General features: G+C 35.8%; 1 protein-coding gene across 2 annotated transcripts in view; it reads right to left on the bottom strand.

Annotated features, from left to right (window-relative positions):
* The window catches only part of LOC106868679 (uncharacterized), a 284,588-nt gene that overhangs the window by 18,186 nt on the left and 253,034 nt on the right, over positions 1 to 13,368 (bottom strand). For both annotated transcript variants that reach the window (XM_052977697.1, XM_052977691.1), the window contains exons 4-8: positions 9,275 to 9,365; positions 8,192 to 8,281; positions 6,043 to 6,213; positions 4,032 to 4,151; positions 2,237 to 2,380 (exon numbers count right to left, since the gene is read on the bottom strand). In XM_052977697.1, coding sequence (XP_052833657.1) covers positions 2,237 to 2,380; positions 4,032 to 4,151; positions 6,043 to 6,213; positions 8,192 to 8,281; positions 9,275 to 9,365 — 616 coding nt within the window. The remainder of the gene's footprint in view (positions 1 to 2,236; positions 2,381 to 4,031; positions 4,152 to 6,042; positions 6,214 to 8,191; positions 8,282 to 9,274; positions 9,366 to 13,368) is intronic.

Below are 13,368 nucleotides of genomic sequence, written 5' to 3'. Positions count from 1 at the left end.
ATCAGGAGATCAATGAACAGCATCATGTGGATTTGGTAAGAAGAAAAGACGTGAACTTCCAAAATGAGTATCATGAAAGATTAATTTATTTCAATTTATTTTCCTTCCCTTTACAGTATGACTAAATTGACTTAAAACAATTGAAACCAGTAGCATATTTTGATAAAAATATAAATATTTTCTTGTATTCAAGATAAAGTTCTCAAAGTATTTCTTTTTATTTCTAATATAAATTTACTCATGTAAAACCTCCTAACCTTCAAGTTTGGCGAAAAAGAATTAGACATAGGAGCTCAGTATGGGATTAGCATAAGTGTTAAAGATTGTGGGGCAGAGAAATGGTTGCATCAAAAGGATTTAGGTGAGCAGATGGGTTATAAAGTATAGAGGTAGCAATTTCAGAGGTAACTGTTTGTTGTCACAGGCAAGATATGTTGCTAGAGTAAGGGGAAGGTAAGGTCCAAATAATGCATGTGATACTACTGGAAGGAGGAAGGCACTCCGTCGCTTACGATGTCGAGGGTTCCAGTTGATCCGATCAACAGAATAGCCTGCTCGTGAAATTAACGTGCAAGTGGCAGAGCACTCCACAGACACGTGTACCCTTAATGTAGTTCTCGGGGATATTCAGCATAACACAGTGTGACAAAGCTGACCCTTTGAATTACAGGCACAATAGAAACAGGAAGTAAGAGTGAGAGAAAGTTGTGGTGAATGAGTACAGCAGGGTTTGCCACCATCCCCTGCCGGAGCCTCGTGGAGCTTTTAGTGTTTTCGCTCAATAAACACTCACAACGCCCGGTCTTGGAATCAAAACCGCAATCCTATGACCGCGAGTCCGCTGCCCTAACCACTGGGCCATTGCGCCTCCTGTGATACTACTATACAAGGGACAAAATGGTGGCAAGTTATAATCAGGATTTCCTGATTTGCCATGAAGCTTTAGGAAAGAAGACTTAAAAGACCTTGTCTAAGGGTACAGCACAATGTTGACTGCTAACAATAATTATGTTGATAATAATAAACATGGAAGAAATTACGGGAAATGTTAATTCCCAAGACTTTAACAGGATTAGATCTCTTAAGAATGTAGATAATTTTAGTTTGTCTGGTTTTTATTCTGATGTCCTTCAAACCAATTGTAAAATTAAATATTCCATATCATACCAAACCACCCTTACCAACTCACTGGCGTCTTAACTTTGATTGTACTCAACCAAACATTTTGTAAACCAAAGCTAATTTTTGTAATAAAATTGTATAATGTAATTGGTTTGTTAGAAGAAATCAATTGATTTATTTGAGTACACATGTGCACATACATACACACACACACCAGCAGCTAGCTGTTCATTGAAGCACACAAAATTTGCCAGCAATATCTGTTGGGTCTAACATTACTAGTTTTTTAATAATCTTTTCAATTTTAGACTCTTTTACATTCATCCAATCTGCATTATATAATGGAGTTAAACATTTTGTTATTGTAACTGAAACTTGCTTTCTTTTTCCTTCTCTCTTTCTTTCCTTCTTTTCTGTTGCATCTTTTGTACATGGAAAAGTTTAAATTCAGTACAAATAATTTAATGAAACACCTATTATCTTTGTTTAAACAATACTCCTATCTTCCTGTTTACTATGACGAACCACCTTATAGTACCTATTTACACCAATATACACTGGTACATTGAGAGTCAAGTAAACTTGCCACAGATGCTGTATAGTACTAGTAACAAGATGCCAACATTTGGTTATATAATTGTTTCACTGATATTTATTAACAGAATGGTGTCACCGAAGACTGAGTCTTTGAATATGCCTGCTAAGTATCCTCGGTAATAATGTTTGTTAATTTTTCTCCATGCTTTCCATTAACTGTTGCTACATTGTGAAGGATTAAATTTGAAGAAGATATTTGCAAGTGAGAGGTGTCATCCATCTTAAGAAGCTAGAATCAGAATTATTAAAATTCATGAAATAAGTTCATGTGTTTTAAGAAGAGATAAATTCTGATATTTCAGGTCAGGCCTTTCTTTGAAATTCCAAGTACGTCTTTGAAATGCCAGGACACACCTCTCTTCAAAGTACACAAACCTCTCTCAATTTATAACCCTTTTTCATTAACTATCTTTTTTTTCCATTTTTTGCCAAAATTAATTTCACTGAATTTGTGTGCATGTGTGTGTGTGCAAACATTTTACAGAGTAGTCATAGATTCTTTAGAATGTATACTTACATATTGGCTACAAAGACTCTGGAGAGATTCTGCTCCTTTGTCAAACATCAATCCAGCTGAAGAAGCAAAATCTAACAATGATAATTTTCCACCTTCAATGTTTACTTCATTTCCATCAGTGACATAAGTTTCAAGACACGGCAACTGGAAAATAAATTACAGAAATTTAAACAGATTAGTTTAAAATAGCAATCTGTGTTTCATATTCAATGCAGATATACCAAGAAAGGGTTAATTAACTGCAGTGTTTGTCCCAAGATAATATCTGTCACAGATGTACAGTGTTAAATAACATGAAAATATATGGTTAATAAGTAATATATTCTAAGTATGGCTTTTCTAATTCTTAATGGATGTGTACATTAGTGTTTGTTCATTTATGTGAATGTGGTGTTTGTGTGAAGCCACTGGATATGGAGGAATTGGTTTCAAGCTATGATAAGTGCTGTTGGTAGCGTTTAGTCCTGGTTCACCACTAACTGAACTGACCCATGATGAAAGGGATTCCTGGTGTGACTATCTAGTCTTTTTGTATACCTAAAAGTAGAATGTCCCAAGTGTCCTACCTTTCTAAGACATAGGGTGTAACTTGAAGTTGGCCACGAAAAGAGGAGCAGTACCTATGATCTTTGCAGGCCCTCCTCGACTGGGGAAACTACCAGGTGATGGAGCTAAACAAGGTGGAATGTGTAAAGCTTCCCACTATTAGTTACACTTCCAGGTATCGTTACAAAGCAAAACACTTGCCATTTATAAAAAATTACTTTATGCAGAAACTTGTGACTTCCTTGGTATCTGCTTTGTTACAGATTAATACAACATTATTAACAAAATTTTAAAAACTATTGACTTTTCAGCCAGCTGACCAGTGTTCTCCCAGTTTGACCATATGTCTCACTGCTGACAACAGAGAAAATAAAGTTTACAATATCTAGTCATAACTATTGAGAGATAGACATAATATAGTATGTAATTTATAGGTGTTCTTTCTTATATAGAATACAATTGTCTATATAACAATACATACTGCATACAACAACTGCTACTTTCTTGGGGTGGGAGGTGAGGGCAACAGGCAGGTCTTCACTATAATGTTTACTGCCATAAATGATTGTCCTTTTAGGGAATGATTCACTTCTGTTGACCTTATAAGGTTCAGTGAAAATGCAGAAAAATGAGCTTAGCTTTGACTAAACAAAATTGAAATGAATGTGAAATGAAATGATAGGAAGAAGAACAGCATAAAATATGAACCACAATATCAAACAATTATCCTCATTTAACAGGCATTTTTCTATGCTTGCATCAGTTAGATGAAATTTGTTGAGGCAGATTTTCTACAGCCAGATGCTCTTCCTATTGCCAACCCTCACCTGTTTCCAAGCAAGGTAATGATATTTCACTGTAGATAAATATCTTTTACATAGAAACCAGGAAATGGACAATTTTGCTTGTATGATGATGATGCTCATTTGGAACTGTTATGTGATATCGAGACATGGGTCCACATGCAGACACACACATTCCAACCCATGTCAGCATGGAAAGCAGACATTAAACGATGATGATGATATATATATAGGTGAAGGGCTTCTTTTAGTTTCCAACCACCAAATTTACTCACAAGTCTTTGGTTAGGCTGGAACAATTTCAGAAGAAACTTGCCCAAGGTGCCAAACAGTGAGACCAAAGCCACATGGTTGGGAAGCAAGGTTATCAACCAAACAATTATATAACCACCCCTGCACAAAAAAAAAGAAAAAAGAAAAAAGAAGCATATGATGTGAAATTTTACCTTAGTTGTTGATTCATTCGGAAACCGAAAGTGATGTTGAAACAACAAATTAAGTTGTTTGTTTTGAACTTCTAAGTCATGAACACGTTCCTGCAGTTGGCAACATTCTTCTTTCAAGCCCTGCAAAGAGCAGATCAGTAAACAAGTTAGAAATATCAATTCCATGTGTAAGTATGCATGGATGCATACATTCACAGATACAAATTTACAAGTGCACATATACAACACCAGCTCTCATTAGGGATTGCAGACAGTCACCATTCCAATATCTAATTCTCGTGGGTAACTTTTTGAAAATCATTTCTGAAAACTTCTAATAATCTGTCATCTCACCTTTCACCAATACATACCCCTTATATATCCACTTAGTATTGTCATTGATTTCAGTTCTACCCTCAAAGATAGCATCATTTTAAGTTTCTGACTGGGTCCTCCTGCTAGTGTGGCATGGTGCAGAGTCCTTTCGCCAGACATAGGGTCTTCCAGCAGCCACACTCTGCACCCAGTGCAGCACTATCTCCTCCAGGCACTTGATGTAGGTCTCTGTGTTGAGTCTGAGGACATGTGGGAAGATGAATGGAGGTATAACGTCACCATCACTAGTGATCACCCCAAACACCATGATGTTGAGTGGATGTTTGATTTTTAAGTCTCTTTATATAGACAGCAGAAATGTGGGACCACAGATCAAATTTATTCTAATTACAAAATTAACAAAGAGTTTAACAGAGGATAATTAAATTAAATCCCCCAACTTTAATGACAACTTCAAAATATGAAATCTCAAAATCTCTGGTAACTCATTCGTAGTAAGAACAAATATACCAACACCAGCATCAACCCAAATAACATGCTAAACAAAATCACTGCTAACAACCAAATCAATGGGGTAATAAATAACAATAGTACAACTGAAACCAATATTAGTCTTACTAGGCCAAAATTAAGTGCAGTATATAAATTCTAATGCCCACATGACAGTTGTAAACATCAAAAACATCTTACTATGATAAAACATGAATTGTCACAGGCATATGTATGTATGTATGTATGCATGTATGTATGTAAAAAGCACCCACTACTCTCTCGGAGTGGTTGGTGTTACAAAGAGCAGATCAGATAAGAACTTTGCCAGATCAAATTGGAGCCTGGGTGCAGCTGCTGGCTCTCCAGACCTCAGTCAAACCTTCCAACCCATGCTAGCATGGAAAATGGACATTAAACGATGATGATGATATATATATATTAAGAAATGCTTACATTAGACAACTGTAGATGTTATTAAAATCTTCTGTAACATTTCAGACACTAATTGGAAAGAAATAACAGAGGATATTGTCATTTAGACATTGAACCAAACAAATAGGTAACGTGCAATGGTTGAGGCTCTACACTCCCATCAGTCTCATGTAATAAACTGAAAATGTTTTCAAAGGTTAGCAAGTCTCATAAAAGCCACGACTTGTCATTGTTAAATTAAATGAATAAGGCTATAACTGACTAAAAAACATCATTGGTCAGTTGAACTATGGAAGTTACATATCATCAGATACACTGAATAGTCCTTTATTTGTTTATTTATACTGCCATATTCAATGGGCCTCTTTCAGTTTCTGATTACTAAATTCATTTACGAGGCTTTCATTGGCTTGGGGCTATAGCAGAAGACATTTGCTCAAGGTGCCACACAGTGAGACTAAACCCAAGACCACATTGTGCAAAACAAACTTCTTAACAACTATACTTGTGCCTCATATTTACATAAAAATGTATATACATATATGACAAGCTTCTGTAGTTTCTATTTACTGAACTCCACTCAAGATGTGTTGTTCAACCTGAAGCTATGGAAGAGAGACACCTATCCAAATCCAAAGTTACATGCAGTGGAACTGAACCACAAAACAGATGAGTATGAAATAGATTTTATAACTACACAGCCAAGCTTATCACAGCATATCTAACAAATGATGCATAGAGTGAAAACTTTGAAATAATAGTTATATCTTACTTTCTGTACAAGCACTGCCTGCACCACCTGGTTAGCAATTTCATCTACATATTTCTCGTACTCCTTCCGTTGTTGTTCATTCTCCATCCGCAAATAAGAATTATTTGATTCTAACACTTTAATCTGCTCCAGTAACTGCTGTGGGTTTTCATGATGCTCAGAAGAGTAACACTGAAATACAAAATTGGGTACATTTTAGTATAACTTCTCCTTGATTTCAAGCGTCAATAGCTGTTTTGACTTTATCCACCTAGACTTGACAAATTAAGATCAGAAATATATTCTGAGTTGCTTCAATCTTTTATTCATTTCACCTACAGCAAGCTAATGAAATCCTAAAAGAGAAAAATCTTCCGTTTGATTTAAAATCTGCATGTGTGTGCATAAGCATGTAGTTATGAGTAAGGGAGGATGTAGAGCACTTAGAAATAAAGTCTTAAACATGATAAGGAGGATGAAGAGAAAAATATTTATTTTCAAAATTCTGGAATAAAAATGATTTGTATTTTGGTTTTTAAATCATAATATTCTGGAATATTACTTATAGAAACACAAGATGAGAGAGAGGGGGATAAAGAGAGAGAGAGAGAGAGAGAGGTGGAGAGCATTCTGAAATATCATTTAGTGAGAGAGAAGAGAAACCTTTTTGAAAGTATTTTCAAACTTTTAAAATCTTTCTAAACTCAGTAACTGAAAAGAAGAAAATTATCCTGTATTTACTTAATTTTTTAATCCTGTAAGTATTATTTGAGAGATATATTTATCAACAGGTTAATTCTGATAAAAAGGTGTTCGAAATTTTTTCTTCCATACCCATGTTTAAAAAGTACAACATCACTCCACATCAGATGAAGTTGCCAGTTTAGAAGTAGTTTTCGACTACCCTTACCCTACTTAATCCTACCAAAATTCCCAGAAGATCATTCAAGAAGATATAAGTACGATATGAATACTAACATGGATAAAACAGTCCTAAAAGATGTGAAAAAATTATCTGTGCTGCTTTGAAAAACTTGGCATCAAATTTGCATGAAATTTTCTCAGATGAACAGTTAGTGAAACTTGAGTATAAGAAAATTGTTCCCAGTTATACGAATAGAAAAGATGATATTTTAAAAATTACTTGCATTTGCCAAAAGAGATAAAATATTGTTGATTTCATGCTAAATAGTGTTTTATTTTTGTGTGTCATAATCATTTTTTAATATTGCACTAGTTGCCTGGCAAAGAAGGAAACGAAAAAGTGGAAAGAGAAAGAAAAAAGAAAACGAGAAGTGAAGAAAGAAAATGCTTGAAAATTTTGGGAGAAATAAACAGCACAGACAACCCCCCCCCCACCGAAACCCCAACTTTTATAATATAATTTGGATCATGTGTGAGGACATTTATAGTATGTTTGTGGACAGCAACAGTAAGCCAAGGACCAGCAATTCAATTACTATCATCGTCAATGTGTTGTGTCCTTTGATTTTCAATGCTTCAACCCACCACTTAGCAATAAAAATTAATATTATTAATAAGAATCTAGTTAGTTCATAGTTAACTCTTAATGTCCTGTATGACACACTACTGTATGGGACTGCATTGGTCAACCAGTCCATCTTGATGGAAGTAAGGAACTCTCTAATATAGGAAACAAAATTCTAATCCCTATCTCTATAATTTATTTTTATTCTGTAACAGAATCATTACAGAACTGGGCTTTTTGACTTTGAAAATTTTCAGCATGATATTAACAGTTAAATATTTAGGAAGTAACACCAACAGCTGGTCCTTGACTGCTTTTATTGGATTCCACTCTGCTGCAAGCATTTGGACCAAGTCTTTAACTTTTTGAAGTCCTTAATGACAGTAAAATGCCACTAAGTATTTTGTTCGATGCTCTAACACTACTGCCAACTCACAACCTCAAGAACAACAACAACAATAATGATGATGATGATAAGAAGAAGAGGAGGAGGATTCATTTTTGTATTTTGTAGATGGATCAGCAATTAATCAAATTCAAAACTAAACATAGAACACATCTGCCCAATAGGCACTCCACTGCTACATTGGAGGTACAATTAATTAATTTATCAACAGTAAATATGAAGTTCATACAGGTGTAATCCATGAAATAATATAAAGTTGTTAAACTTATACTCACCTGAGATTGTAATTTTTTGTAATCATTTAGTAACATCATATTTTCTCTTTCCAACTTACTAACTTGTAAACGGTACTGCTGTAAGTTTTCCTGGAGAAAGAGAGGAGAGGTGAGAACAACATTAATCTGGTTAAATACATTTTGATAATCCAAACTGAAATGACAGATATTGTCATTTTTTATGTACTCCTAGAGGACGTTTTTGTTTACTAAATGCTTAGATAATTTCAACTGATTGAAGCTTTTTGATTCAATATATAACACCTATTAGTCAGGTCAGAAATCTTATCACACACTGAAGAGACCTGTTATTTGTACCCTGTAAACTAGTACTACCTGTATCATAGTCAAGTAGTTGGCAACTAAAACTGACACCCCTATTTGAGTAGCTTGTTACTCTTGTGAGGAGAGTATCTGGACACCCAGCAGGACTTATAACAAGGCCTATTGAAGGCCAGATGAGCTTGTGGTGGGCCAACAGGCATCCAGTTGGGGAAGGCAATGGCAAACTACTCCAATATCTTTGCCAAGAAAACATTTTGAGAATGTCAGAATTAAGCCTGTCGTATATGTATATATACGTATATGTATGTGTGTGTCTGTTTGTCCCCCCCAATATCACTTGAAAAACGCTGCTAGTGTGTTTATGTCTCTGTAACTTAGGCTTACAAAGAATAACTAGGCTTACAAAGAATAAGTTCTGGGGTTGATTTGCTCGACTAAAGGCGGTGCTCCAGCATGGCTGCAGTCAAAAGACTGAAACAAATAAAAGAGTAAAAGAGTACATAGTACATGCCTTATGAGTGAATTTGGTAGGCAAAAGTTGTGTGGAAGCCCATTGTGTGTGTGGAGTGCTGCACTGTTTGACTAGTGTTGGTTTGTTTACATCCCTATAACTTACTGTTTCAGCAAAAGAGACTGATAGAAAAAGAGACATAAAAATAAGTCCTGGTCAATCAGTTCAACTGAAACCCTTCAAGGTGGTGCCCCAGCATGGCCACAGACCAGTGACTGAAACAAGTCAAAGAAAAGAAGATGAAAGAATAGAAAGGAACCAAGAAGTAGCAGTTAAATTTAGCTTACCTCATAAGTCATTGACAAATTGAACCTTTCCTGCCGTAATTGTTCAACTTTGGATTTATAATGGAGCATGCTGCTTACCATCTCCTCCATTCTGCAAAGACATCAAAAGGTATGGAATTAAATCACAATAATAGCGATGGTTTATGAGACAACAGACAGGAAAAATTAATGTAACAGAGGAATAAGGTGAAATATTAATAATGATGATAATTTCAAATTTTGGCACAAGGCCATCAACATTTTAGGAGCAGTGGGTTAGCTGATTACATTTACCCCAGTGCTCAGCTGGTACTTATATTATCAGCCTCGAAAGGATGTAAGGCAAAGTCCATCTCAGTGGAATTTGAACTAAAAATGATATCACCACTGGATATCATTGAAACGCTGTTAAACATTTTCTCTGACATTCTTATGATTTTGCCAGCTCACCATAATAATAATGATGATGATGATGATTTCTTTTATTGGTCATAAGGTTACTAGATAATGTTGGTTGACCCTGTGCTTTGCTTCAGAATGATCTGAATTAATCTGAGTCCCATCAAAACCAGACCTAGTGCTGACTTGCTCTATGATGTATCATGTGAGGTGGAGAGGCTATCATGGATAAGCACCAATCTCTCAGCAAGCAAGCACCCTTGCATAAACCTTTAACTCTGCTCTGAACGAAGTTATGGATCTGATGTTGCCTATTATGTTCTTCCTTTGTTCGGGTACTTCCTCAACAGCATCGCTACTCCTCTGCTTACATGACTGAATATTCTCAGTCTACTGCCAGTTGCAATAAACAGCTGCCAAGACAGTTATGAACCAGCCTAGCAAGGAAAGACCATCCAGTCTCACTGATTTGCCACTTCACAGCTGCTCAACAAATCCACTACTTCTGCTGAAATCAGTTTCTTGTAGCATTGAGTCTTCGGTAAAGAATCATCACTGGATATCATTGAATAAGTATTGTATTCTACTATCTCCAGTCTGTTGCTCTTCTCATACAGCTTGGCAAAGAGCTACTGGAAAATCAGTAGTATCTGCTTGGAATCAAACAGCACATGTCTGCTGTGGTTCACCAATGATTTGAAGTGCAACTTCACTGCCAAGCTGTACTTCCTCCACCAATACCCATTGAATGATGTCTCACTCCCTTGTGTTCCAGAGTATGTGCCTTAGAACAAGAGGCATAAGATCAAACATTGAGAATGATAGAAACAGCAGCCCAGAGTCACAACATCTGACTCAACAAAGCTCAAGCTATTGTGCAGGAGTTTTGTTACCTGTATTGGTGGGTGACCCCATTAGGTTCAGTGTCATAGTGGACGGGGCCAAAATGCCCTAAAGAGGTTGTTTCACTGTTTGTTGAGACACTGACTCCTGCATTCAGAGAAGGCATACAGCAGCCCCCACCAGCACAGAAGTGTTTACCCTAAAATGCATTTTGCATCTGGGAAGTGGTTAACAATTATTCTCACTGTAAGCACACTGCAAGTGATGCTTTCCTGTTCACCACTTTTAATCAGTTGATGAATTCCTTCTCTAATCTGGAAGAAATACTCTATAACATTTTGTGAGATGCTCTAATAATTCTGGCAATTCATCACCCTTCTCAATAAAAGCAATAATAACAACAACATTCATGATGACGATGATGACAATAATTAGGAGAAGGAGGAGAGGATGACAATGTATAATGAAATTGTGTTTGTGTGCCAAATATTTCTAGCAATAATGAGAAACAATTGCCATTATATACAACAATAAAAAGGGTTAAACATTTTAAATGATATATCCATGAATTGGATCAGAGCAATGAGGATACATCCATCAAGTGGTACATTGTTTATTAACAACAACAGCAACAACAATCACCACCAAGATGCCTAACATCTGCTGTCAGATATCACTTCCTTCCTTCCAGAACAGACCATACCTCATGTGAATTCTCATTGTTGCTCTGCTGTCACATGAAAGGATGTTTAGGAATCATAAAAGGGAATATTATTGACAATATATCAATGGAGATGTTTCTGTTGAAATTGTGCGAGGATGTGTGAATTAGTGTGTGTATGTATGTCTGCATGTGCAAAATATTTGTGTGTGTGTAATATAAATGTGTATTGTGTAGGAGATATGTACATGATATTTATATATATGCATAATGAGTGTGCGTGTGTGTGTGTGTATATATATATGAGAGAGAGTGTATGTGTGAGAGAGACAGTATATTATATATGCATATATATAAAATGTATGCATAAATATGTGTGTATGTGTATACATTCATGCAAGCACAACTATGTAGTGTGTGTATGCATATGCTCACTGCAATATATGCACATATTTATAACTGTACTGTGTACTTATATGCATACATGCCCATATGCACTGAATATGTGTGTGTTTGTGTTTAGTTAGTCTTAAACTTAACTTGTATGAAGTGATCACCTCCTTACTTTCCGCTCCATTCACACACACACACACACACACACACACACACACAAGCACGCACACAAGCACATTACATCATTTTTCCAGCTCAACACAGTATTCCCAACATTCTCTTCCAATGAAAACTACCTCACTTACCTCCAATGACCTTCAAAGAAAAATACTTCAGCCTAAAATTTCTATTCTACCACACCTTTAATTCCATTTCCCATAATAGAGAAATTTTGTTTGTTGCTGTTATTTTTTTTTCCATTTCCAATAATAGCCAAATTACTATTCTTAGATAACCAACATTAAAACTTGCCAAAAATATCCATAATCCTCCATAATAATCTTTTATGACCAAAAATCTCTGTTGTTCAAACTAATGTAGACACACACATTTGAAAAAACACATACACAACATATCTGCATTTGCAGAAAAATACAAATAAAAATACAAACATAACCCCTCACTCCCAACAAATGCTTTACCTCCATATCACACACAACTGGAATACCTAACTCCCAGTCAAACCCATCACCTAAAAATACAACATTGATTTCACCATTGTTCACTCATCTGAACGAAGATTCTCATCTTGAGAGGAAACCAGTGGTCACTATGAAGACTGGAACTTTAAATCTTCCAATTCCCACAATAAATCTTTACAAATATAAAGAGGTAACAGCACAGAGTACACTCTGAGTACTCTTTTAATATTTATTATCATCAGGGCAGTGAGCTGGCAGAATTGTTAGAATGCCAAGCAAAATGCTTAGCAGCATTTTGTCTGTCTTTATGTTCTGAGTTCAAATTCCACCGAGGTCAACTTTACCTTTCATCCTTTTAGGATAGAAAAAATAAGTATCAGGTGAGTACTAGGGTTGATGTAATCAACTTAACCCCTTCTCCTGAACTTACTGGCCTTGCACCAAAATTTGAAACCAATATTTATCATCATTATTGTTTTATTGTCCACTTTCCCCTGATCAAAAGGGCCAGGTGGAATTTGATAAGGGAGATTTTCCACAGTCAGATGCTCTTCTTGTCACCAACCTTCATCTGTTTCCAAGAAAGATTATATTTTCCCCATGACCAGACATGTTTCTCACATAAGACTTGAAATGAGAGATATCACTTGCATGACAGTGATGTTCATTTTTAACTATCATGTGATGTCAGAGCAATGAAACAGTAATACATGCCCACACATACAAAAGGGTGCTGAAAAGTTTCTGGCTTTAGTTAAAAGAAAATACTGGAGGATCAGTTAATTATGATTTTATTCAACATATTCCCCTCTCAGATTCACACAGTTATTGTGTCAGCCCTTCAGTTTTTCTAAGCCCTGTAAAAGAATTTGAAAGGTTGGGCCTCCAACCAGGCCTTTTGCAATACTCTTAAAGCCAGGAGCTTTTCTGTACCCACTTGCATATATTTGAAGAAATAAATAGGAATAGATTTTCTGACCATTTTTCTGCTTCAATAATTATACATGCAATGATTTATAAACTGCTAATTATTAAAGTGGAAAGATTACCAGAAAAGTCATTCCTATGCACTTCTTCAAATATATAATACTATACCAAGGATTTTCTATTTCTAATTCTACTCTGTGTGTGTGTGTGTGCGTGTGTGTGTGTGTGTGTGTGAGAGAGAGAGGGGAGAG

This window comes from Octopus bimaculoides, chromosome 2 (genome assembly GCF_001194135.2).
Source record: "Octopus bimaculoides isolate UCB-OBI-ISO-001 chromosome 2, ASM119413v2, whole genome shotgun sequence".
In the NCBI taxonomy this organism is placed as follows: domain Eukaryota; kingdom Metazoa; phylum Mollusca; class Cephalopoda; order Octopoda; family Octopodidae; genus Octopus; species Octopus bimaculoides.
The sequence above is the reverse complement of the archived record's forward strand: the minus strand, read 5'-3'. Positions and strand labels throughout refer to the sequence as shown.